Source organism: Podarcis raffonei, chromosome 14 (assembly GCF_027172205.1).
Source record: "Podarcis raffonei isolate rPodRaf1 chromosome 14, rPodRaf1.pri, whole genome shotgun sequence".
NCBI classification, from domain to species: domain Eukaryota; kingdom Metazoa; phylum Chordata; class Lepidosauria; order Squamata; family Lacertidae; genus Podarcis; species Podarcis raffonei.
In genome coordinates this window covers 10,477,049-10,503,765 of record NC_070615.1, presented here as the reverse complement: position 1 = coordinate 10,503,765, position 26,717 = coordinate 10,477,049, and the positions used below count along the sequence as shown (strand labels likewise).

The window sequence follows — 26,717 nt, the reverse complement described above, 5'->3', positions numbered from 1 at the left end:
GGGGCAGGGAGCTTGGGTGTAACCTTTGACGCCTCCCTTTCCATGGAGGCGCAGGTTGCAGCTACAGCAAAGGTGGCTTTTTTCCATCTCCGCCGCATTAAGCAGTTGGTCCCTTACCTTTCCCGCCCCGACCTGGCCACAGTGATCCATGCGACGGTCACCTCCAGGCTGGATTATTGTAACTCACTCTACACGGGGCTGCCCTTGAAGCTGACCCAGAAACTCCAGCGGGTACAGAATACCGCAGCGAGGCTCCTTACGGGGTCCTTGCCGCAGGATCACATTCATCCAGTGCTTTACCAACTGCACTGACTCCCGGTGGAGTACAGGGTCAGGTTTAAGGTGCTGGTTTTGACCTTTAAAGCCCTATGCGGCCTAGGAACTTCGTACCTACAGGACCACCTCTTCTGGTATGCCCTGCGGAGGATATCAACACTCTGGAGGTCCCAAGTCGCAAGGTGGTTAGATTGGTCTCAAGCAGGGCCAGGGCCTTTTCAGTATTGGCCCTGACTTGGTGGAACACTCCGTCACAAGAGACTAGGGCCCTGCGGGACTTGACATCTTTCCGCAGGGCCTGCAAGACAGAGCTGTTCTGCCTGGCCTTTGGTTTGGACTCAGTCTGACCCTTATGTTACCCTCCCCTTACTGTTTTGATCTATGGGATACTTTTAAAATGAGGCTGCATTTTAAATTGCATTTTAACCTGTATTTTAAATTGGGTTTTTTCCCTATTATGTTTTTACTATAATTTTACTGGTGTTAGCCGCCCTGAGCCCAGCTCTGGCCAGGGAGGGTGGTGTATAAATAAAATTTATTATTATTATTATTCCTCCAAATGTTTCTGAACCGTCTGTGCTTTCTGAGGTTCATGGGAGTTGTAGTCCACCTACATCTGGAGGACCGGAGGTTCCCCATGCCAGCCATACAACATCTGACGGGACACAGGTTCCCCATCCCTGGTTTTAAAACATTCTAACCCTGCCTTTCGATTAAGAAAAAGTTAAGTTTTGTGGCAACAGCTTACGATTCAGAATAAATAACATGAAACAATGTCCATAAAATTGCACAGAAACTTGAGCACAGGAAATGAAGGCTACGCCTCTGGTTGAAACCCTAGAAGAGTAGGGGTGGATGGAATGTGGTTTTTCGAACTAGGCATGTTCACCACGGCTAAATGAACTTTTGCTATTTTGGCAGCCGCCTGATGGGTTTTCCAAAACTGAAACCCATGAAACTCTTCCAGATGCATGCGTGGCTTCCATTTCAAGCCACCCATTGCGGGCGGGCTGCTGGCATTTCAGAAAGAGGCCCTAGGAGGCCTGGCGTAATGCAGCCTTGCTGGGTGGGGCCTCGGCCTTCTGGAGCCTTGCTGGATTTGCCAGAGTCCCATCGCAGGCTCAGTGGGCCCTGGTGATGTCCTTGCAGGGCAGCTGGTTACAACGGTCCCTTGGGGGTAGGTGACGAAGGTGGCAGGTAGTCATGGGCCTATTGCTACTTGGGTTGTTGTGAGGATAAAATAGAGGGGAGCATGTTCCCTGAGCTCCCTGTGCGAAAGGCACCATTAAAAATAGAATAAATAAGATATTCTCTCCATCAGAGCACTATGACAAACTTTAGCCCAGGGGTCAGCAAACTGTTTTAGCAGGGGGCCAGTCCACTGTCCCTCAGACCTTGTGGGGGGCCGGATTATATTTTGAAGGGGGGGGGAATGAACGAATTCCTATGCCCCACAAATAACCCAGAGATGCATTTTAAATAAAAGCACACATTCTACTCGTGTAAAAACACACTGATTCCCAGACTGTCTGCAGGCCAGATTTAGAAGGCAACTGGGCCAGATCCAGCCCCCGGGCCTTAGTTTGCTTTAACCTGTCATGGCTTTCCCCCAGAGAATTCTGGGAGGTGTAGTTTGTTAAGGGTGCTGGGAGTTGTTAGGACTCAGTGAGAAATCATTCCCAGAATTCTTTGGGAAGAGGGATTGATTATTAAGGCACTCTGGGAATTGTAGGTATGCAAGGAGACTAGGGAGTCCCCTAACAATTCTCAGTATCCTTAACAAACTACACCTTCCAGGATTCTCTGGGGGAAGCAATGACAGGTCAAAGTGATATCATAGCGCTTGAAATGTTTGTGGTGGATATGGCCTGTATAAAAGGTTCTATGAAGCCTCTGAAGCTTGCAGGCTTACCAGTTCTTTGCAAGTGCCCTCTGAAGGGGACATGTTAATATCCGTGTGTGTGTGTGTGTGTGTGTGTGTGTGTGTGTCTTTGTCTTTAAACGTGCAAATGCTGAATCAGCCTGGCCAGCTGCCGTGCTTCAAACTTTGCTGCTTGCACCATGATTATTCACTGCTCCTGATTTTTGTTTTGTTTCCAGTACATCTTCGTGTCCCTGATCTCTAGAGACAGTGTGTACGATGTGCTGCGGAGAGTCTGCACCCACTTGCAGGTACTTCCACTCCCTCCCTGACAGCCCTCATGGTATCACTTAAAAGAATTGGTCAGCTGGTCTCAGCAAATGGTCAAAAGATCCAGGTTATGGAGGAGCTTGCTTTTAAAAGCCTGCCCATTGCGATGGTCCTTGGGTGTCCTGCTATTTAAGTTGAGAGGTTGGTGGCAAGAAGAAGGGAGAGGGTTTTCTTGGTGGTGGCACCCCCAGGTATGGAAATATCTCCCGGCTATCCTTTCCATTGCCAGGCAAAACCCTTCTTATTATACCATACCTTAAAAAACCAAAAACCATTTCTGCTATTTGGATTTACAGAGTTATATTCTGAATTGTGGTATTGTTGTTACCGTATTTTTCGCCCCATAGGGCGCACCTAGGTTTTTTTGGGGGGGGATAAAGAAAAAAAATTATTTCCCCCCCAGGCGCGGGGCTGGCGTGGGGGAAGCCCGAGCTTCTCCCAACCCCAGCCCCCAGAACAGCCTGCTATCCGCAAGCCTAGGGAGCCCGGCGGGAAGTCGCGCCGGTCTCCTCAGGCTTGCGGAGAGCTGCGCGAAGCCCGGGAATGCAGGCAGCTCTGCGCAACCTTCGGGAGACCGGCGCAACTTTACGCCGGGCTCCCTAGGGTTGCACAGAGCTGCGCGAAGCCCGAGAATGCAGGCAGCTCTGCGCAACCCTCGGGAGACCGGCGCGAAGTTGCGCCGGTCTCCCGAGTGTTGCGCAGAGCTTCCTGAAGCCTGGAGAGCGAGAGGGGTCGGTGCGCACTGACCCCTCTTGCTCTCCAGGCTTCAGCGAAAGCCTGCATTCACCCCATAGGACGCACACACATTTCCTCTTCATTTTTGGCGGGGGAAAAGTGCGTCCTATAGGGCGAAAAATACAGTAATTTGATTTCGCAAGCAACAATTTTGTAAAAACTTAAAAAACAAAATCAATGTTTTGTTATAAATGTTATATAGGATTCAAAAAGTTACAGGATTTGAAAATAAAAGGAGAGACTACTGAGTAGGGATCAATTACTGCATGTAGCCCTTTTGCTGTCATCATAGCCATGGGGTTTTAAAAAAATCTTACACATGAGTTTCCTCATTAATGGCTTCCCCAAAACTGTTGCCCAAGGTGAGTTGCCTCTGTCTAATAGAAGGGCTAGCTTTGAAAGCATGGCACTTCGATTAAGCAGAGCTGCCGCCGCAGGATACCTCCCATTATCCCTAACAATTATCCACACTGAATGGGAGTCCAACAAAGATTTGAAGGGCCAGCTAAAGGCTGTTTTTGTCTATTTGCCACTCCTCGTAAGTTTGCATTTGTGAGCCCCGTGCGTACGAGGCAGCTATCTCTCTCCATCCTGGGTAAAAAGTAAGTGGGGATCACTTTGCAGAAGCAAAAACAACTATTTTAAAACTCAGGTTTTATCCCAAGACTCTTCCCCCACTTCCCTCTCACAATACCCAGAGAAGAACACACAGAGTCCTGTAATCCTGAGAGAGAATCAGGAGTTGGTGGCGATGGCATCTTGCGGGATGCCTTAACAACCCAATGTTTGGGTTGCACTGGCCTGAAGGTCTGCTTTCGGTAGGTAACTAGGCAATTAACGCTCTAAAAGTCTGTCTGATTTGTCTGCAGTACATTTCGTTCCTTGCTCGGCCGGCAGAAAGAGGGGTGCACTTGGCTAACATTTTGTCTTTCCCTCCTTGCTTCTTAGCCGGCCTGTCTCTCAAACGGGCACTGTGCCATTTCCTCACTTCACAATCGGTAGTCATAGGATGTGAATTAGATAACTCTCGTCACAAGCTTCAGCTGGATCTATTTCTGACTGGTGTTGTGGCAGAGGAGCAGATCATCTTACTGGGATCTTAGGATCAGCCCCCTGCCCCGAGCTCCTCCCAAGCAGTCCTAGGGTGTTTTTGTTCAGGGAAAACTCTCCTTTTGTTTGTCTGGATGAGGCTTTTGTTTTGAGGTTTTCTTGAAATACAGCCAGGCCTTTCATGACTACAAAAGCATGCTAGCTGGGCGACAGAATGCACGGGAGACACTTTAAAATGCCTTCTGAAGGACAAATATTACTTTTCCAACTTTGCCCTTGATGGCCATGTGAGTGCATGGAATTGTCAAGTTGTAAACAAAACCTGCCCTTTTCCCCTTATGGGGTATCCAAGAGCCCGTATAGAGTCCTTATGTGGGTTCCTTATTGGTAGGAGGAAATAACAGAGGCCAACCAGAGAATATTGAGAAGCAAAGCAGCTAGTAAGCCTGATCTTTATTAAAGCTGTTGCAACAGGGTGCTCCCCTCACACTCAGGAGGACGGAGGAAGACCCAGAACAAAGATGTCCCTGCCCTTATATAGACATTTTAAATTCCCTGCCCTGGAGCTCAAGACCCCCCCCCTCCATACATCATACATACATCACAGAAGGGGTGTAACCCAAGACCACCCCCCACAAACATCATACCTTCATCACGGAAAAGGTGGTCTACAACAGAAATTTGAATGTTGTTCTTTTTCCTGTCTGCCAGGTTATCTGATAATGCCTTATCTGATTGCCTTTCCTGGTAGTCTGCCCATTCCTTTGAAATGGTGATTACCCAATTCCTGCCCTCCCTCCTTGCAGAGAAAACATTTGGTCAGTTTGGGAGTCAAAATGGTTTCAGGACGGTCTTCCTGTGCTGCTCCAGACATTGGGTCCACATATCTATGTTTGTGCTTGGTTGGTACATTTACGAACATTTATTATATATATATATATATAAGACCTTAAATTTATTATTTTGTTTACAACAGTCAAACCACCGGACCACCTTTGGCCCCACCCACACCACCCATTTAAAGCACATGACTCCCCCCCCAAAGAATCTTGGGAGCTGTAGTTTGCTAAGGGTGCTGCGTATTGCAGCTCTGTGAGGGGCAAATTACAGTTCCAGGGATAATTTGGGGGAAGCCAGGTGTGGATGGAACCACAGGGCTGTGCGTGGCAGTGGCTCTCTGGAGTCTTAATAAAAGGAGTTTCCTTTTATTAAGGAAAAGGGGGAACCCTTTTCAGCCATTTTTTGCCTCATGGACATTTGGGGGGGCATAGGATCCAACTCCTAGGAGCCGAGGTACTTTTGGTCCCCCCAATAAAAGATTTGAGGGGGTTGCCCCCCAAGTTAATTGCCATTGCCATTCAAATGGTATGCATGTGCTGCATCTTGTGATCGATTGTGCAGGGTGGGGTCTGCCAGCCCCCCCAATATTTTATTCAAGTTAGCACCCCTGGGGGGCAGACAGGCACATGCAAATGGTTTGTGTGGCCAGAGGCAGGAGTGGGTGGAGCAACCAATTCATTGCAGCACCTTCTAGAGGAGTCAGCACTGCAGCTATGGAAATAAGTCAGATTTCGGCTCACACACGCCCTCTCTCCAGAGGCATAGTTCAAGGATCCATGTCAGCCAGGAAACAGCACTCAGGAAAGTCATGGTGCAGGGCTGGGAGAGGTGTGGCCAGTGAAGGGTGTTTGTGATCTGAGGAGAGCTCTGAGGGCCACATGGAGAGGCCTGGAGGGCCACATTAGGTCACCTTGCTGAGGTTTCCCCCACTCCTGAAGTTGCATGTGCTCTGCCACTGAGCTATGGACCTCTCAGTTCAGGAGCTCAGCATGGCTTTCTTTCAATTATTGCTTACTGGATTTGTGGTGCAATAATACAGAGACCAGTTAAAATGCAAAAAAGTATAACTCAAAACAAAGGCAACTTTCCATGACTTTCTCTTATGAAACAACAAGGACTTTTGTTAAGCCTGCTAGATACTGTGCCATGAAATAGTTTGTGCCCCTCGTTTAAGCTAGACAGACCCGTTCTGAAGTTACCGGTCCTACTCAGTGATACGCCTGGGAATTAAATCAGTATTTGAGGTGGTTGCATCTGGTGCATGTGTGGAATGGCAGCTTTGAGAGGGGGGTGATTTTGGGCAGGGAAATGGGACAGAGGGAAAAGTCAACCCTCCCTCCCTCTCTCTGGTCCTGATCTGGATCAGCTCTCCCTGGCTGCTAATTTTGAAAAGAAGGGCAATAATGAGAGAGGTGATGTCAAGGTTTATCATTGCAGCTAGAGAACTAGCAGTGTTACTCACACGGCTTTCTGGGTCAGGTTTATTACATACACAATATATTCTGTAGGCGCAGCACAGCCTTGGGTGTGGAAGGGGGACGATGCTGGTATTTTCCCAATGTGGCTAATAGTTAAAATGCTACGAGTCTTAAGAGAGATATGTGGGGTTAGGTCTTCAGTTGGTTTGCACATCCTTCCAGAGACCCTTAAAGTGAGTGGCGCCTCCGTAGAGAAACTCATCTGTTAATGCCTCATTCTCTCTGCAGGTCTCAAGCAAAAAGAGCCTGAGCTTGAAGGAACTGACTGAAGAGCCTGACACGGTTTCACTGGTAAGATGTTCTCTTGAATCCCCACTACGGTGATGAGCTCCCGTTGCTCTGTCCCAGCTCCTGCCAACCTAGCAGCTCGAAAGCATGCCAGTGCAAGTAGATAAATAGGTACCACTACAGTGGGAAGGTAAATGGCATTTCTGTGCGCTCCGGCTTCTGTCACAGTGTCCCGTTGTGCCAGAATCGTTTTAGTCATGCTGGCCACATGACCTGGAAAGCTGTCTCTGGACAAATGCCGGCTCCCTCAGCCTGAAAGGAGATGAGCTCTGCACCCCATAGTCGCCTTTGACTGGACTTAACCTTCCAGGGATCCTCTACCTCAGGGGCCAGCAACCTTTTTCCTCTGTGGGTTGGTCCACTGTCCCTCAGACCATGTGGTGGGCCGGACAATATTTTTTTTTGGGGGGGGGGAATGAACGAATTCCTATGCCCACAAATAACCCAGAGATGCATTTTAAATAAAAGCACACATTCTACTCATGTAAAATCACGCTGATTCCCAGACCGTCCATGAGCTGGATTGAGAAGGCGTTTGGGCTGCATCCGGCCCACAGGCCTTAGGTTGCCTACCCCTGCTCTACCTTTACCTAGATCCAAACCATACCATACCACGATATATACTATCAAGACAGACTATCTGGATATAGTAAGAATATTGAGGATGTTATTCAATGCTAGTCCTATTCAGAATAGACCCACAGAAGTTAATGAACAAGCCTATCTTAGCTCCATTCATTTGAATGGGTCTACTCTTGAGTAGGACCAGCATGGGATTATGACCCATATTGTCTGGGTATGCTGTATATATACGTTATGAGTTGTATCCAATGCAGTGCTAAGTTAAATATACTGAGTTGTATCCAACATTAGTATTGTTCAGCATAGAATCATTGAAATAAACAGGCATAATTAACATAGACCTATTGATTTCATTGGGTCTCCTTTGAGTAGAATTTTAGTTGGCTGCAACCCAATTAGCAGCATACTTGTTTTGCATGGGTGAGCCTGCCGACTGCTGCTATCTCTGAACCACGTTTATTGGCATAAATGATAACTACTAAAGCTGGGCCTCTATGCCTGGCTAACTGCATCGCCTCAAAGTACTGAAGGGCACCTTCTTTAAGGGATTGAATTTGGGACTATCTGCATGCAAAACCGGTGCTCGGCCACTGAGCTATGACTTCTCCCCGGAGGTGAAGGCTCACAATGTCCAGGAGGGGGCAGTGTTGCACTAGGAAGAACTAGCCTAGCAGGCTTTGTTGACAAACCTCTTGCTGTGTTAGCTCTGCCTGTAGGTTGACACTGCAGTGAAAGATCGTGGCTCCTTCCTGCAGCCAACTAACCCGCATTCCATGCCTTCCACAGGAGGTGATTGTCCCAGAAGTGAAGTGGAGGAAGGGCTCGCCGGCTTCGTTGTCCCTGGCCCTCCCAGATGCAGGCTTCCAGTGCATCCACCGGGCATCTATCAGCAGCCTCAGCACAAAGGAGAGCTCTTGTAACTCGGAGGAGCCCCTAGTATCAGGTACGAGGCAGCAGGAGGCTGGGAAAAGGCCCTTGGTGCCGCTGCATGCTTTTTGTCTGGCACCTGCGGACTCTCTTTTTAAATTTTTTTTTCTTCAAAATTATAACAAGACATATTATCCAAAAACATATCATCCTTGTTTTCCCCCCATTTTTCCTCCCTCCCCCCTCCCACACAAAACCCACCCACCCACCCCACCGCCCGACTTCCCTCAGTTCCAGTCTTTGATTTCTCTAAAAATGCTGTTTTCTGCATGTTACAAAGTTGTATAGAATCTCAAACTATTTAGCTGATTATTATCGATAAAAAGTTTGTGAATGTTGATTCAAAACCTGCCAAGGAGTCCAGTTCGCTTTGTTGCGTCTTCAAATACTTTGGAAAAGGTTCCCATTCATCCTTAAAGTCACAGTTATCCTTGTCCCGTAGCTTATATGTCAGTTTTGCCAGTTCTGCATAGTCCATCAATTTTTCTTGCCATGATTCTTTAGTTGGGGTTTCTTCAGTCTTCCATCCTTGTGCTACCAAAACTCTCGCGGCCATTGTTGCATACATGAAAATGTTTTTCAACTTTTTTGGCAGATCTTTCCCTACAATCCCTAATAAAAATGCTTCAGGTTTTTTAACAAATGTTAAATGGAACATTTTCTTCAATTCATTGTATATCATTTCCCAATTTTTTTTAATTACCTTACAATCCCACCACATATGATAAAATGTCCCCTCCTTTTCCTTAGACTTCCAACATATATTTGAACTAGTTTTGTACATTTCCCCTAACTGCACTGGTGTTGTGTACCATCTGTACATCATCTTCATGTAATTCTCCTTCAATAGGGAACAATCTGCAGACTCTCAGGCAGAGCTTCCTTTGCCCCGCATGATCTAACAGCTGTCCTGGCAGCAGCACCGACTGTTCAGCTGTCCCAAGGACATAAGCTGCGTCTCGATTGCCCCATGTAATCTCCGTCATGCCAGCCGTCCCATCACGTCCCTCCTGAGTGCATCCATGTGTCGGCTGTGCACAGATGGCCATGCTCTTTGTTCATGCTCTTCATTTCGCTTCAGACGCCTGGGGCAGTTCATCCTGTCAGCGGCCACATGGATGCAAACAAACACCATTTCCTTCTCAGAATTCTTGTACAAAACTTTGTTTTAGATGGCGGGTTGTTACTATCCAAAAACATATAGCCTTCATGTGGGACTTACTTGTGCTTTCTGAAGCCCTAGTGACCTTTGCCTGACAGTAGGGACGGCTGCCATCTCTTTGCTGCTGGGTAGCCCACAAAGCAGCCTTTTCCACCAGGGCAGAAGCACCAGTCGGAGTTTCTACCCAGGTGCAAATGCAATAGTTGGCTTTAAGTCTCTGTGCTATGTTCTCAGCTGTGTGCAGCTGAGCTGCAAATGCACCCCTTGGAGCCACCAGGAGCTGTGCACTCAGTATTGTGGGCCCAATTTTATGCAACCCTCTTTTATTGTTATAGGTAGCTTTTTAAATTTCATCTCTAAAATATTTTTGTCCTGTGTCCATGTCGTTCAAAGGCAAGCAGCAAGGCAGTCTGAACTGCTTGTTGAAGGAGGTGTGCTGCGGCAACGAAAATTCAAATATTTGCTAGCACATTTTGATTGGCTTTTAAATATTCTGGTCCTGCATATATAAACAAATTCCTGTCTGAAAGATAGGATTTAATCTAATTAATCTCTACCTTCTGTATTGCTCAATGTGTAACCAAAACCACGCGATGGGTATTCTAACCGCTGTTTTACCCAATCTTTAATTTGGTGAACCTCCACACACTTCCATGCGTGTGTGAAACTAGCCCCCCTGGTGGACTACTTGCGATTTCATTTGGCTATAGTTAAAAAAAAAAAATCTGAAAAGAAACCTCTCTTCGAAAGCACACCAGTGCAAGTAGATAAATAGGTACTGCTGTGGCAGGAAAGTAAATGATGTTTCCATGCACTCTGGTTTCTGTCACGGTGTCCCGTTGCACAAGCGGCGGCTTAGTCTTGCTGGCCACATGACCCAGAAAGCTGTCTATGGACAAACGCCGACTCCCTCGGTCTGAAAGTGAGATGAGCGCCACAACCCCATAATCGCTTTTGACTGGACTTAACCGTCCAGGGGTCTTTTACCTTTTACCTTACTCTTCAACAAAAGTATTTCCCCAGATCTCAAGTGTCTCCTAACCTTCCAAAGCAGATGTTGCAGGGGCATAGAAGGCATAAAGGTTGGAGACAATAGCTCTGTTGGGCTAGGGCAGAGACGGTGAGTTTTTGCCCTGTCCCCACATCAGATGTTACTGAACTACAACTAATATCATCCCGGGCCATAGACCATGCTTGCTGGGGCTGATGAGAATTGTAGTCCAACAACCTGGAGGGCTAAAATTTTCCCCAGCACTGTGCTAGCAGATGCCCACTCACATTGCATTGGATCTCACCGTGTGTGTGTGTGTGTGTGTGTGTGTGTGTGTGTGTGTGTGTTTGCATTATATATAGTTTTAATATTCGAGTGCCTGATGACTTTTTTATTATTATTCCAGAAAGTGCAATAAACACTGAAGAGGAGTTGGAGGTGGAGCAGAGCTACCAAGCAGAGTTGAGGCCATCTGATTATCAGCTGCTGAAAATCTTCATTGTCTTGTAAGCCTGCAGGCACCGCCCCCCCAATTCCTATCCTATCTCCGGGTTGGTTTTCTGACTCTGAGCTCAACGGTGCCTCTCCGTTTTGTCTCTGCTTCCTCAGGATCTGCCTCCTGGTGGTCTCCTCCTCCTACCTGGCTTTTCGCATCTTCCGCCTGGAGCAGCAGCTCTGCTCTTTGAACCGGGACTATCTCTCGCGTGTGCCCCGGAGGTAGGAAAGCCTTCCGAAGCCCAGCGAGTGTCTGCAGAGGAGCCCTTTCTCGGGGTCTGGAAGATGGGGTGGATAACTTTCTGTTCTCATTATGCCAATACTGAAAGATGCTCTTGGTCGCCACATGAGGAAGGGGTGGGGACCCTGCAGGGGTGGTCTGGATGCTTTTGGACTTCAGCTGCCATCGTGCATGGCCAGTGGTCAGGGATGAGGGGAGATGAGGTCCAGCAACAGGTCTGGAGGGACCCACAGGCTTTCTATTTCTGCTATAAGCAAAGGTTCAGCATTGCTTAATGTAGCTTGTAAACGTCTCTCTTTTTTAAGGGCCAATTGACACCAGCTTTAGTGGCAGCAAAGTGTGGCCCATGGCCAGTATTACTACTACTACTACTACTACTACTACTAATAGTTGGTGACTTGTGGAAGCCCCATGTTGGCCAAAAGATCCCTGGATTACAGTGCGTTGGACTATATGTCCCTTCCAACTCTACAATTCTATGATTCTGTTCTTCTGTTAGACTGCTTCTAAAAATCCCAATTCTGCAGTTAGAATATCCCAGTCCTTGGCTGGAATAAATTGTGCACATTTCAATGAATGTTTACTTGATTCCTGCTCCTGCCACTGCCAAAAGGCAATTCTGCATCTGGACTTGTTTCCTTTTATGGACTGGGATGTGGGTGGTATCATATTCCTCAAGGTGGGAGCACAGATGTTAGGCATGGACAAAGACTTGAGTTGTACTGAGTTGAGATGATTACTGGAGTTTCCCTCTCTCCCCCCCAAGTGAGCTTTAGTTCCCTTAAATGTATATCATTAATTGCCTTAAAAAGGTCCTTTGACTTGAGTCATTAACCCTGGAACTTTCTTTTAATGCACATGCGTCCATGCTGGACTGGTCCAAAATATTTTTGCTGCAGAGGTGGAGCAACAAATTGTGACATATCTCCCCTGTTCCCACTCCCAAGTTAAGGTGCAGAGAAGTCAAGGCCAGCCAAATTGGTACCTTTTAGATATTGCTGTTGTCTTGTGGTCTTGCAAACCACCTTGATTTTGCTCTGAAATGAAGGGTAACTGAGGTAAATGAGCAAGTGATGCCATAGGCACCTCTTCCTTCTTCGTAGCAGTAAAAATGCAATAGTAAAAAATTAAGTAACTTACAGCTTGATGCCTTTTCATGGTGGCTCGCATCAGCTTCATTAAGCAGACACTTCACTCTGCCTAATATTAGGGCCGGCCCCGAACACACACAAAGAAGGAGCTGCATTAAATCAGGAGAAGTTCTCTTGCCATTTGTGGGGCAGTCAGGTTTCCCATAGGATTGGTTCAGAGCCTGCTAACAATGGCCTCTTTGTTTGTTTCTGACAGGTGACTGTGGGCTCAATAAAGACAATGGAGAAAACAGCGCCCGTAAACATAGACCTGTGCTGCGTCCAAGGAGTTAACACGACTGCTGTGAAGCCAGAGCAAATGAGCCCCATGCTCTGTGCTCCTCCTGGACCAAAGCTCTCTGCTTCCAGTGGTGAAATCTAGAAGTGCTTTCTTGCCGTCAGCAACCCATTGGGACGCTTGGCCAACAGTAGCCAATGCAGCAGCTTCCAGATGTTGTTGGGCGATGACGTCCATCGTCCCTGGCTGTTGGCGGGAGTCCAGCAACATCTAGAGGGGACCCTGCGGCTGCCGAACTGGCTGTACATGGGCAGCAGTGGTGCTTGTGAGAGTTGCCAAGGGTTGCCAGTGCAATAGTGTCTCCATTGATGGTGTCTCTGGCCATACCTTCCAAAGGCTCTTCAGCCACTGAAGACGTTGGGTAGCTTGCTCTCTAGAGCTGCAAGAAAATTTGGAACTGCAGGGCTTCCTCTGAGGCTCCCCTTTGTATTTCAAAACTGCAATGTCTTCCCGGGGCTTTGCTCCAGAAGGGCTGACTGTTACCACCAGCAAACTGTTGTGGCTGGTCCTCTTTCGCATCCTAATGCATCCTAGCAAGGTCTGAAGAAGTAGCTGGGTTCTCTTCTAGGAGGACTCTGGACTGCTGCTAGCTCTCGCTGCTTTCTTTCCCCTGGAGGAAAGGGGTACCAGGAGAAAGTTGGTGTTGGATTTTTTTGCTGCAGCGAAAAGCTCTGCCTTGGAAGGAAGACGGAGGTATCCTTTGCCCAGGGCAGTGAAATCATCTCCATTAGAATCCATCTTCTTGCACTAACAGGATTCCTGTTGTCCAGGGAATGCTGCTGGAGCAATTCTTGTGGCCCTGCAAAATTACTGTAACCGCTGCAGCAACGTTCAGCTAAGGGACCCTGTGAACTGCCAGGCAGGCCCTGAACACTCATGGAAAGACGCCACGGGTATGCACTTTCTGGGGACAGATATGACTTAGTGGTGCATGTGGCCCTCGAAGCACTTTACGTGGGTCTGCCCCACTTAACCCAAGGGCTTTGCAGCTTGGCACTGACATGAGGAAGCAGAGACAGGGGGCTTGGCTGGAGTAAAGCAAGCTGATCGCTCCATTTCTTTGTCGTCTTTGCAGATGCGCCAGCTCTCTCCTCGGAAGCAGGTGGAGCCAAGGCCATGCCCCCTTCCGTCATTCTGCAGCACAACAACACAAGGCAGCTCTCTGAACCCCAAGCCCTTGAGAGGCCAATTCATATGCAGGCTTGGAGTCAGCCATCTGCATCCCTAGCCATGGAAGCCTTGAATGGCTTGTATAGATGACTTGGGCTGTGGTTGGGGGCAGGGGGAGAGGGTTTGTCTGCTCCCATCAGTGCTACTGCCCTGGACAAACTGGGAGAGTTGGCCAAGGGTAGAACCATGGATGCAGAAATCCAGGGAGCAGTTAAGAACATCGGAAGAACCCTGATGGGTAACTATGAGAAGCCCCACTGGATCACCGAGAAGCCAGGATCCTGGCCCGTGAGAGTGAGGACTGCTGAAGAAGCTGGTTGTCTTCGCAAGCAAAGCTCTCCAAGGTGGACTTGAGGCCCCATGAAAAACGCCTCTAGCACAGACTGACTGAATGAATGAACGAGTGTGTGAGCTGGTGTGGCCTTTGAATACAGAGCAAGTAGACCACTTTGGGAATGGTCCCTTTCAGGAGGAAGTGGGTCCTGCCTGTGGGACGTTAAGGGATCTGGGACCCTCTTGGGGTTTAAGGGCGTTGCTTTTCAAACTTCCTGCTTTCTGGGAACCCTTTCCTTGTGGTCTGGCCTGCCGGGAACGTTCCTTCACATCTTCCAGAGGACCACTTTGAGTGCCGTGTAAAGATTTCGGCGCATGTTCCTGGGTCATCTCGGGTGACATGTACTGGTCTCAGGGCTCAGTGTGGTGACTGTGCAGCAAGCCAGAGGAGCTGCTTGGGGAGGGGGCAGAATTTAGCTGGGGGTGGGGTAGATGGAGGCAGGGTGGCGTGTTGGCCCTTTGTGTTTGGTGCTCTGCTTCAGATAGCAACATCTTGGAATTGCACCAGGAAATTGCATCCACGTGCCAGCAACTTGCAGGGAAAGGAAGGCCATCCTCTAGCCACACTTGATCTTCTTATTGAGGGAACGTCTGGGTCCCTCAGCACACAGTTTGAAAAGCACTGCATTAAAGGAACATGTTCTTATACCTAGGGACTGTTCCAGGTTTGAAAGGGCTGCATTCTGATGGGAGCCCCCCACATCTGACAGGGGGACTACTGGCAGTCCTAGGCCACATCCGCACCAAATACTTTTCAGAACTATGATAGCAGTTGTGGCTTCCCCCGAAGAATCCTGGGAACTGTAGTTCGAGCACTAGAATAGGACTAAGGCCCCTCCTCCTTCTTATAGAGTTACTGTTCTTAAGAGCTGTTTAACAATCCCTTCCCCTTAGGAATTCTGGGTAATTGGAACTCTGTGAGGGGAACAGGGGTCTCCCGACAACTCTCAGCACCCTTAACCAACCCCAGTTCCCGCGTTCCTTTGGGGAGGAATCCTATAAAGTAGTATTAAAGTGCTTTACATGTGTGGTGCGGATGTAAAGGGCCTGAGTGGGTTTATCTGGCTGTGGCGGTGCTTGGATCGGTGACAGAGCCTCTGGAAGATGCTGTCGAAATTTCCCAGAATGCCCTGGGGTGACACTGTTGTATGTATTCTCGTGAGTGTGTCTGTGGGAAATGGAAGCTTTCATACAGTGCTGACCTGATGACTAGGGGTTTTTTTGGTGGGGGGCCAGGGCAGGTATTGTAATTTCTGCAGCTCCAGGACTGCTTGAATGAGCAAGAATGGAGGGTTCAGGAGACCCAGCAGGTCTGGCTGTGGCATGTCGTTTTGAAGAAGCACACCCCGTCTGTGTTCTCCTCTTATTTCCCTGCTCCCAGTGCCAGAAGTTTACTGGGCTGCTGGACAGCCAGTTGGCTTCTTTCTTAGCAATAACGTCTCAGGTGTTCCTCTTCTTTTTAATCAGATCTCCCATCTCGTGGGAGGTAAATGTAATATTTGTGCTGATTATGATGATGATTACTGTTTTGGAAGGAGCTGCTAAGACAAAGTCCTTTTGTTTACTGGAGAGTTGTCTTGGCTGTGGGGTCCTGGTGCCCTCGGCAGTGGGCACCACAAGGTGTGTTTGTGTGTCCAGAATCTGAGGGGCAGGTGGAGCAAGCAGGCCTAGGAAGTGCCAAGAAAACCCAATTTCTAGCAAGGTGGTTGTGCGCTGCATTTTCTATCACTTCCTGCAAGTCTGTGCTCGAGCATAATGGTTCAGAGCATGAGCTATGAGCCAGAAGGCCCCAGTTCAAATCTCAGCTGAGCTACGAATTTGCTGGTTGGTCTTTGGTGAGCTGCTGTCTCTCAGTTCTTGGGAGCCCTCTTTCCTTTCTCTAATTTTGGGAATAACAGTACTGGCCTACCTTACAGGGATGTTGTAAGGATTTCAAGGTAATGTAAAGCGCTTTGAAAAAGCGCTCTATAAATACTAAGTATTATCATTTGTGTTATTCAGTGTAAGCAACGATTCTATTTTTCCTTGTCCTTTCCTTTTCTAAAGTTCAGAACAATTGCACAAATATCCTACAAGCTTGTTGTTTTCCGGCTTTGTTGTCCTGTAAGTGACATGTGTTCATAGTTGTGGGAGGGTATAAACACCAGCAGAGGCACAGCAGACCTTGAAGCCTCTTTAGTCCCCTTGGAATTCTCATTAAGGCAGTGGGAGGGAATATGTGGTATTGTTGGAACTGCAGCTCCCATAAGCCTCTGCCAGCAAGGGATGATGGGAGTTGAACATCTGAAGAACAGATCCTTGGCCAGCAATGAAAGTGTTAAGCACATACACACGCACACCTCCTCCTGTTTCTTTTACCCTTCTGGACACAGCAGCTTTTCCTGCTTTAAAAAAGTACCCCATGTTACACAAGTTACTTCAGTTGCAGATAACTCGTTTATTTATCATCAATCCTTATTTGTTTGCACAAAGTCGGCAGGGTATACCCCGGCCGTTTATTGAGCATTCATTCTGATTCGCGTGTGGGGAAGGTGATGCCACGAGTCACATCAAGCGATTGCCATTCCACACACTTCGTGCCTTTTTGAGTCACTTTCCTTTACTTACTTACTTATTCAAACCTTTATTAGGCATTATACAAATAAAACGATAAAAGAGAAAGAAACATATAAAAGCCTTGAGATATAAACAGAAAGGCAGCAGTTGGCTACTTTCCTTTACAGCAAAAAAAAAGAAAAAAAAGTTTTGTTTTGTTAGTAGGTGTGTTGCACAAGATTGCCAAACCCACTTTAATCACATAACCAGAATTTCCTGGCATGTGATTTAATCCCACCTGCAAAAGAGCAACATCTGGAAGCACCTGCAAGCCTGCCTACGCTGTCTGATTTGGCCCTGCAAGAAAATAGGGAGTTTTTCGGCAGTATCCGGGCACATAGAACAAAGCTTGAAGGTGTCTGGCAAAATTCACCTGGCAGCACAATGTGACTCTGATTTGCCCATACATCCACAGCCCAGATTTCTGATTTGATCACAAAAGATAATGTGATTTTACTATGGGCCAGCTTCTACTGTTGACTAGCTTATTCACAGAGTTGCAGGCCCAGATGTCTGTCATGGCACCAGCCATAACCTGAATCCACCTGTTCTGTTAATGGAAAAAAGTGAGGCTGCTTAGAAATGCCCAAAAGGCTGAATTATCTGAATTGATCCCGGAGGCACGGAATTGCTCTAGGCAAGGAATGGACATCTGCTTGGTTGTCATAGAGCAGGCATGTTGCACCTACAAGCCTTCCAAGTGTGGTTTGACGAAAATATCCCGTTCTCCCTCACCAGTGGATATTGGTGGCTGGAAGCTGACACCCAGCCCCATCTGGAAGGCCACAGGTTCCACATCCTGGAAGAGCACGGGAGTTGGGCTTTCCTGATTTCAGCTGCCATTTGCAGAGCTGTGATCATGGCGCTGCTTCTGCTAAGGCAGGAGGGAAATGTACAGTCAAAGGTCTGTGTTGGTTTCCCAAGCCTGTGTGCACGCAGCTAATTCCATTTTAACGGCTTGAACACACAGCTGTCGGGAGTTCAGGAGTTCACATTTCAGCTGTTGAGAGCTGAAGTGTTGAGATTTTCTTGTGGGGACGAGCCAGGAACCTCTGCCACCCAAGGCCAGGAGAAACAGTCCTTTAGTGTTTTGTAAATCCTTTTTCGCATGTGCCACGTTCCCATCGAGGCAGAGGCATCACGGATCAGCTATGCTTGAATGGGACACATGCCTAGCAGTCTGCCACTACAAGCTATGCATATTTGGGCAAAGTATTTCGGATGTAGGGCAGAATGAATGCTGCTGGGAATTGTGGCAGCACTGGCTTTTGCAGCAATGCAAGTTTGACGCTGAATACTCCTACCTCTGCCTCTTGCACAGTGTGCTGCTGAGGCATTTTTGCAACAAAGGCTGACTCTCCAGTGTGATTCTCCTGAAGGATAAAGGTGTTGTCTCATCCAACCTTTACTCCCAGATGCTGTGCTGCAACTTGGCAGTGTGGGGTAAACCACCTTACCAATATCTTAAAAAGTATTGATGTCCTCAAATGTCTGCAGTGCTTCAGCAAAGTTTTGGGTTGCCAAATATTAAAATGCAGGCAGTGTTTTTTGTTTTTTAAACTGAATCTTATAGCTGAAATTGCTTTGCCTTCCAGCCTGGTGATCCACATGTCCCTTTGCCCCTCCATTTCTTTGCATGCTTAAAAGGTAAAGGTAAAGGGACCCTGACCATTAGGTCCAGTCGTGGCCGACTCTGGGGTTGCGGTGCTCATCTCGCTTTATTGGCTGAGGGAGCTGGCATACAGTTTCCAGGTCATGTAGCCAGCATGACTAAGCCGCTTCTGGCAAACCAGAGCAGCACATGGAAACGCCGTTTACCTTCCCGCTGGAGCGGTACCTATTTATCTACTTGCACTTTGACGTGCTTTCAAACTGCTAGGTTGGCAGGAGCAGGGACAGAACAACGGGAGCTCACCCCGTCGCAGGGATTCGAACCGTGACCTTTTGATCGGAAAGTCCTAGGCTCTGTGGTTTAACCCACAGCGCCACCCGCGTCCCTTTGCATGCTTAGGATGCAGCAATTATATTCTGCAGAAGAAAAATGTGAACAACGGGGACAATTGAGAAATCATGGCCCTCCAGAGGTTGCTGGACTCCATCAACCCCAGACAGCATGGCCAGTAGCCAGGTGTGATGAGAGTTGGGAGCCCAACACCTAGAAGGCTGCAGGTTCCCTATCTCTGTCTTAAAAGTACAGGTACACTGGTTTGACATATGACAACCTTCTGCAAGAATCTGAGGTGGGTCCTTTGCCAAGCTATAAGCCTAGGAGAAGCTAGCCCATGTGACCAACTTGGACTACGACAGAACTCTCCTAAGCTGACTGATTCTCCTGAGGACTTTTGGAGGGGCCTATCTGGTGCTCCCCCGCCAAACAGGAAAGCTGCCATCTGGGCATTTCCCGATTTGTCGGCACCAAACCCCCAGGCCTTGGCCTTGTGGCTTAATCAGCTTGGTTTTTGCTGGGGGAGAACTGTAGGTTACGACTTCTGAGGTTCCGCAATTGCAACGAGGACAGATTAACAGCATCCTCTCCTCCTGCTAGTTCAGTGCCAAGCAGCTGCTGAGCTTTCTGACCCCATTCTGACTGAAAAGCTCCCATGTTTGTGAAATTACAACCTGGTAACATCTGCTGCTTCTATTTCATAGAACTGTAGAGTCCCCTTCCAGGCTTATATTTGAAGTGGAGAAGGTTTCCTCCAGATTATTCAGTGCCAGGGAAATGAATGTCCTCCGCTATAAAGGGCAGCATGGGAATCTCTCCCTCCTCTCCCCAAAGTATTTCCATGTTTGTTCACAGAAATACTTCCATAATCCTCTTATTCTAGTTTAATCGCTACATAGTCTGTGGTAGCAATTGCAGAGATTAGAACTGTCACTCTGCTGTTTACTCGTTCTTTCAAAGGAAGGCTGCATTTGTGAGAGGATCCAGCCAAATATAAGGACTTGGCTGTGTATCACTTACATAGGGATGAGTGGGGAACCTGTGGCTGTCCTGGTGTTTGTTGGACGTGAGCTCCCATCAGCCCCAGTTAGGGTGGCCAATGGTCCATCAACATTCTGGCTACTCCTCAGTTAAATAAGCCTTTCAGCACGGTTACAACTCCAGATGTTGCCCAGCATTTGTCATGCTTAAGGGGTCTAGAAGCTCCCATGTGTGTCTTGCTTCCCACAACCATCTACTGTCTAATATAGCAGAGCCTGACAGTTAAAGAGAAGAGGAAGCCGCCCCTGGGCTTCAGAAGAAGAAGAATGCCTGCTGCTTGTTTTCTCAGGATGCTTATGAACCAGCCGTGTCCCTCCAGGGTTCCTGATCTGTGCCACTTTGTGTGTTGGCTATGGGGCATTTCCAGGGGGACTAGATTGCACTCGCTTCCTGTAGGGTGTAATACTGTTTCAAATAAAAACTCAACATTTTTCTTAAAATGCTAGAGCCAGACAAGCAGCTGTTTTTTCACTGTGCTGCAACACTTATGCTGTACAAACTAAGGTTAATAATGCTGGATGCTACCATCTCATGTGTGAATGATACACATCCTAATCTCTTGCAGTCCCTTCTTGCCTTGAAGACTTTGTGGCAATTCAACAGGATTCTGCAAAGCAAGGGCTTTGGTGCTTAAAGCATGAGGTAGGGGGAAAAAACCTCTCTGATTGTTACTAAATAACAGGGACCATTGTCGATTTCTCATTTTCCTTCCCTGATAAACCACTGTGTTTTTGGTTTCGGGGAGTGCCGTGTTAAAATGTTGATAGCACACAATGCTAACACTGAGTTGTATCCAAGGTTTTTCATACTCAAGAGAAGACCAATTACAATTAATGGGCATGACTAATTTAGGTCCATCCAGTTCCATGGGTCTGAGTAGAACTTAGCTGGATGCAGCCAATTGCTATTTTTCAGGCTTCGGCTCTCTTCCCAGGGTCTCCACAACACCTTTTAAATCTCAGTTCGAAAGCTCCCATGCACAAAACACTCCCTGGAAAGGCAGTCAGCTTAAAATGCCTCTTACCGCTTACCCTTAAGAGCCCCCCTCCCCTTTCACTGCCTCTGCATTCTGAGGTGCTAAAATCTCAGAAGCATTGGGAGACTTGCCTCCCCCACTACCAAATGCTGCAGCAAAAAAACAGCACAAAAGCTGTCTGCACCCTTTTTAAAACCAGAAAAGTAACCTAAATGAAGGAAAGTGGAAACGAGAGTAAATGTATCAGGTAGCAGATGCAGGGAAAGACCAGGCCCTGAAATTCTAGGCAGCTGAAGCCAGTCAAAGTACTACTAAGCTAGACAGATAATTTTCTTGGCCTACTATAAGGCTGGCTCCTGTGTGCCTAATGCAGATAAAAAGGAAAACAGAACTGATCTGGGCATGGGGATGTTTGGTGTATGTATGTCATAAAGACAGCTGATTTTCTGGGGTAGATAATGGCAAGAGGCTCTAGCTCAGTGCAAGGGGAGCTTGCAGAATGTCCCACTCCCAGCTTCAATCCCTTAGCATCTCCGCTGAAAAGTTGGGGTAGGGGGAGAGAAGGTGTTTAATGCTTCCTCTACTGTGCTGTTTTTCTGATTTAAATACCCTGCCCAGCTGCCACTGATGCCTTGGCGCAAAAGCTTGATGTACTGGCTCCATCCATTGCATATTCTTCAGCTTATGTGACATTTAAAGGCGAGAACAGCAGACAGACCAGGAAGGATTTTAAGAAACAAGTGTGCTCTATCATATAATGCTTTAGGTACTGCTAAGACTCATCTCTTTCCCTGCCCCATTTCCCCCTCTCTTTATGTCTTATGCCTCATTTCACCACACACCAACTATGCTGCCGTGTGCAAGCAAATTTAGATTTAGCACGGTTAGAATGAACTGCAGAGAGGGTAGATTTCAGGGTGAAAATGTATGCCTGCCAATTATAACTATGAGCTTTCTCATGATTACAAATATAACACTAAATCTGCTGCAGCCCTTGCAATGTGGGGAATCTCTGGCCCTGCAGTTCAAAAGCTGCGCTACAACATTTCAAAGTAACAAATGTGGGGACATCATCATTAATTAAAATAAACCATTAAAGCTCCACCTGAACAATAATAAAGTGGAAGAAAACTAGTGCAGCAGAAAATCTCCAGCATCAGTGAATAAAATTGTTTAAGTATTCATTCTGAAAGGTCTGGGCTAATAAAAAGGCTCATCAATAAGCATGAATGTTTGCCACTCCAGCACCAGTATGAGCCTGCCTGTCCGTCTATCCAGAGACTTCTCTACCTTTTCCACAGCACACTGAGTGCTGGTTCCTCTTGCTGCTGTCAATGACCACATCAGGATACTTCCAAAGGAAAGCATTGGGAGCACAGCAAGCCGTTTATTTTCCTTAGAGGTGTTCAGCAGTAAATGCTTAAATGGAAGCGTTTTATCATTCTTATGTACACAAGAGGGCAGTAAAATCCTCCACGTGCATGCAAAGGGGGGGGGGGAATACCCTGAAGGGGGAACATCACAGCCAGGCTATCTTCCCCAGCCTAGACGCTGTTTCTTTGTTGTTTCCATTCTACTGTCCAGTTTACCTAAAGAATTAGCAGTGCTGGAGAGTAGAGAGAGGTAGCTTGCTAGGGTGACAACTGGAGAACATGTCCCATTTGAGCTGCCCCTGGTTTTCTCCCGAAGGAGCTGTGCTTCTGCAGTGCCAATGAGACACACTTTGCAACCTCACCCAGCTTATTCAGCAGCGACGATCTTTGCAGTAACTTCAAACAATAAAAACACATGCCTGTGGAGGCGGTGGGAATTGGGTGGGCTTCAATGAAATAAGCAAGATCTATAAAATGTTACCCATTGATTCTACCCTCCCCCCCACCAACTCTCTCTCTGGATCCTGCCCTCCGTCTCCTGCAAGTGATAACTTCCCACTTCATTATGAGTGCCTTCTTTAGCATGGAGGCTGTGTCATCCTATCCCAAGCCTGCCACCATCCCAACTTCTCCAATATAGTTAAGTCTTCTGTAGTGGTGAGAAATTGTCCAAGCACAGGGAAATATAAGTTTGGTTTGTATCTTTTTCACGCAACCTGAAAAAGTGCTTTAGCCTCTTTGTGGCTTTTCCAGCTCTAGCTGCTTTATCTACCCTGACCTATCAAAACAGGGTTATGCACAGATCAGAGGCAGCTGCTGCATTATACCAAGTCAGAATGTTTCTCCAGGTATTGCCCACTGTGATGAGATCTGGCTTTCCAGAACCTGTCCCATCTCCTGTCACCCTGGAGACTCACTTTCTGCATGCAGTGTGTGTCCTTGACCACTGAATTGTTGTCCTTCTCCATATCCTACAAAGCAGAAAAGGGCCTCGATGTATTTGAACCAGCACATGCACAAAACATCCATATGTAAATAAGGAATTGTGAAGATATCTAAATGAGACTTGACAGACACTCTCAAAAGGCCAGCAATAATGTTTTAGTACATCTATGAACTTCGCCTGAGACTGTCAGCAATCACATGTATCATAGGCGCACAGATAACGACAGCTGCAGCCAACTCTATGATCTTCTGTACTGTTTGGTTAGATGGCACAACTATCCACTTTTACCATTTCAAAAAGTTGCTGTGACCAAGTCAGGGCAAGAGGTTAGTGGAGCAGACCTCTGGCTTAATCAATAAACCAGATTAAGAGCTGGTGTGTGGGTGCTTCAACTCCCTGCTCACTCGTGCAGCTCACTGGCTGAACCTGGGCCTGTCCCTACCTGATCTCGGCCTGATCTACTTCACAGGGTTATTGTAAGAAAAAGTGGGGGGCGGGGGGGAGAACCAGGCGTACAGCCTTGATTTTTTTTTAACTAAGAGCAGCATAAAAACCCACATTAGTATCTAATTAAAACACAGCCCTTCCTCTCAATGGAGGAAACATAATGGTTAGGGTCCTGCTCATCCTTTTCCCTCTTCCCAGCTGTTACATCAATATTCCATTAGAGATGGCCCTGGCTGCACCCAGAAAAGAGCAGGCCTTTGGCCTTAGCTCCAGTAGCTGTCCAGCAGGTTTTTCTGGCACTGCGAGTATGCTATAGATTTTTAAGGCTATCAAAAACACAATGCATGGATTACAGTGTTTACAGACTGGGCTTTAACAATCCATTCATGAAAAGTGGAATAGGCTAAGGGTTAAGAAAAGTGGTTGAGCAGTTTCCTGGGTGAAATTTTTCCGTGATCAACATGACACTTTGAAAGACAAGCCTGCTGGTATGTCCATCCCCCTGTCCCACTCCAGAGGAAGAAAGGTGTGTAGATCAGAGGTCAGCAGAAAGCCTCCAGAGGTTTTGCCAAGGTATCGGCTGGAAAGCCAAGTGGGATTTTGACACTCCCAGACAGCAAAGTTGTTTCACTTATGTGGGTAGAAAGACTTAGCTTTTCCTCTATTCCCCTGTGCAAGTCGTCTTTCTCCAGTTTCCTGAAAAGCTGCTCTGCAAGATTTTTTTAAAAAAACATGGGAGAACAACTCATTCCACACTTCATGCACACTGAAACTGCCTCTTCTGTATTTAGGACACATGCCACATATAACGGTTGCTATGAGATACCAACTACAGACAATTTGGGATTTTCAAATTAAAGGTTCTTTGAAAAGATGTTTTTCCCATTATGTCACTCTTTAGAGAGGAGGCATGTAAGTTTTTCGAACACCTACCAAATTGGGTGCAACCCAATGTACTAGTCAGCTAAGTTTATCCTTTATCAAAACAGGGCTGGCTGTAGCACACAGCCAGATTAGATGGATACCTTGAGTGGCAGAATAGAGGCTTTCTATTTCAATTTGGAGATTATTGCTCATATCTTCCATATCTATATACAGTCCTTAAGCCAGCTGCATGTCTAAAACATGTGAGAGGTGCTTTCACACCTTCCCTTTCTAGCAGCCACTTTGAGCGTTTCCACAACCTCCCTGAGCAACTTTTTCCATTGTTGATCTGTTTAAACGGTTAAGTTCTGAACACTGAAGGCTCCCACTGGCAAGGCATCATATGGCAAGCAGTGAGCAATCTTAACTGGATGCACCGCTGCTTCCCTCTCTCCCCACCCACACATCACACCATCCTTTGTGGCTTATCTGACAAACAGTATATAAGCAGCTCCCATCTTACAAAAAGTGTTTGTCTTTCTCTTTCTACTTGTTGACGCCCTTGCTATTTTGAAATTGTTTGCTTTTCTCCATATATAAAGAGAAGTAGTTTCACCTGAAGGCTACTGTACTAAACCTCTCTAGGCATATTTACCTTGGAGAGAGTTCCATCAAATATGGTGAGAACTACTTCTGAGCGAAGGGACGCGGGTGGCGCTGTGGGTAAAAGCCTCAGCGCCTAGGGCTTGCCGATCGAAAGGTTGGCGCTTCGAATCCCCGCAGCGGGGTGCGCTCCCGCTGCTCGGTCCCAGCGCCTGCCAACCTAGCAGTTCGAAAGCACCCCCGGGTGCAAGTAGATAAATAGGGACCGCTTACCAGCGGGAAGGCAAACGGCGTTCCGTCTGCTGCGCTGGCTCGCCAGATGCAGCTTTGTCACGCTGGCCACGTGACCCGGAAGTGTCTCCGGACAGCGCTGGCCCCCGGCCTCTAGAGTGAGATGGGCGCACAACCCCAGAGTCTGTCAAGACTGGCCCGTACGGGCAGGGGTACCTTTACCTTTTACTTCTGAGCGAATGTGCATAGGACCGCATTGCAAGTTTCCTAGTCTTCCGTAGTATGAAGGGAGAGATGGGAGAAAAAGAATCTTCCCCAATGCTCAGGATCATGTCACGCAGCGTCAAGCATTTCAAAACAAACAGCTCAAAGTCACCTAAACCTTTCTTGGCTATTTCTTGTGAAAGTTTTATCCCACCACCATCACCTGTACTTACCTTCCTAGATGCTAAACTCCTGCTGCCCCTTCTTCAATCCCAAATAATTCCATTAGCAGCAACTGGAATCAAAGCAGAAAGCCGACATGTGGAGGAACATATAGCTATTTATTAAACTTTTATTAAGTCTTAATTTGTTCTGAACATCCTCCCTACTACAAAAATGAATCATACTCTTTGCTTTCACTGTGATTCAATTCTTTATGTTACATTACCGTTTCACAAATATTTTGACAGGCTGCTAGATATGCTCCTTTTCTTTTGGGGTAACAAGAAACAAATGGAAGGGGCTCGAGTCTAATGACTTTTTTCTAGCCAGGCACAACAGCAGGTTGACAGCAGGTATGCACAGAGCAGTTGTTCTAGGGATGCTTGCTCCAAGACCTTCTTCCTCCTCCTTCCTGTTATGTATGTATCCTACGCATCCCTTGCTTATTTAAGGGAGCTACGAGAACAAAAGCCCCCATGATAAACCCGAACACAACTCTTTGAAGTGACAGTTCTCTTTATTATTTTTGGCTGCAGATTTTCCCAAACAGAGTAAAAGTCATCAGGCCTCCTCTCTACACATGTGCAATGAAAAAATGATTAAAGCTTTTCTGCCCCAACAGTACCATCACACACTTGAATAATTGAAGAACTTGTTTGCTGTGTTTCCTCGTGCAGCATTAGGAAACAGGATGTGCAGCTAAGGCATCATTCCTTGGTAAATAACAAAATAAATTAAAAGCTAGCAGGAAAAACAAACGATACAGCCATTTGGGCTCCACCACCCACCAGGGTATGCTATCCAACAGGATAGGTCCACTTACTTTTTTTAAGCAAAGCTGCATGTTTCACAGAAGGAAGCAATCCAGTGTTACCCAGCAATAGAAGAGTTTCATATGCAGCTGAGGATAGTTCCCCTACCACCCCACTTATTGTTACTGGTGAAAAGTAGCTGCAAGCAGGAGACACATCAAGAGGACTAATGAATCCATTGCTTCCTTTTGTTACCAGTATGCTGCTTTTCTAAGTTGCAGATTCCCACAAGGCATAGAGCAGAATGGAGCAAGCTGCTGTGCACTTGCTG

At 47.1% G+C, this 26,717-nt stretch overlaps 1 protein-coding gene and 1 long non-coding RNA gene across 3 annotated transcripts in view; both read left to right on the top strand.

Moving 5' to 3' along the window:
- Window positions 1-13,746, top strand: part of GRAMD2A (GRAM domain containing 2A) — a 61,850-nt gene extending 48,104 nt beyond the window's left edge. Inside the window, exons 7-12 of one of the 2 annotated variants that reach the window (XM_053364323.1) lie at window positions 2,377-2,448; window positions 6,799-6,861; window positions 8,227-8,383; window positions 10,927-11,026; window positions 11,130-11,237; window positions 12,604-13,746. In XM_053364323.1, coding sequence (XP_053220298.1) covers window positions 2,377-2,448; window positions 6,799-6,861; window positions 8,227-8,383; window positions 10,927-11,026; window positions 11,130-11,237; window positions 12,604-12,607 — 504 coding nt within the window. In that variant the 3' untranslated portion in view covers window positions 12,608-13,746. Of the gene's footprint in view, window positions 1-2,376; window positions 2,449-6,798; window positions 6,862-8,226; window positions 8,384-10,926; window positions 11,027-11,129; window positions 11,242-12,603 lie in introns of those variants that run through there. The other variant, XM_053364321.1, reaches the window with a different exon arrangement.
- Window positions 13,747-23,568: 9,822 nt separating this feature from the next.
- On the top strand, window positions 23,569-25,583 carry LOC128401374 (uncharacterized). Its single transcript, XR_008327466.1, has 2 exons — window positions 23,569-25,085; window positions 25,458-25,583. It is a non-coding gene; the product is annotated as an uncharacterized LOC128401374 (long non-coding RNA).
- The last annotated feature ends 1,134 nt before the right edge of the window (window positions 25,584-26,717 follow it).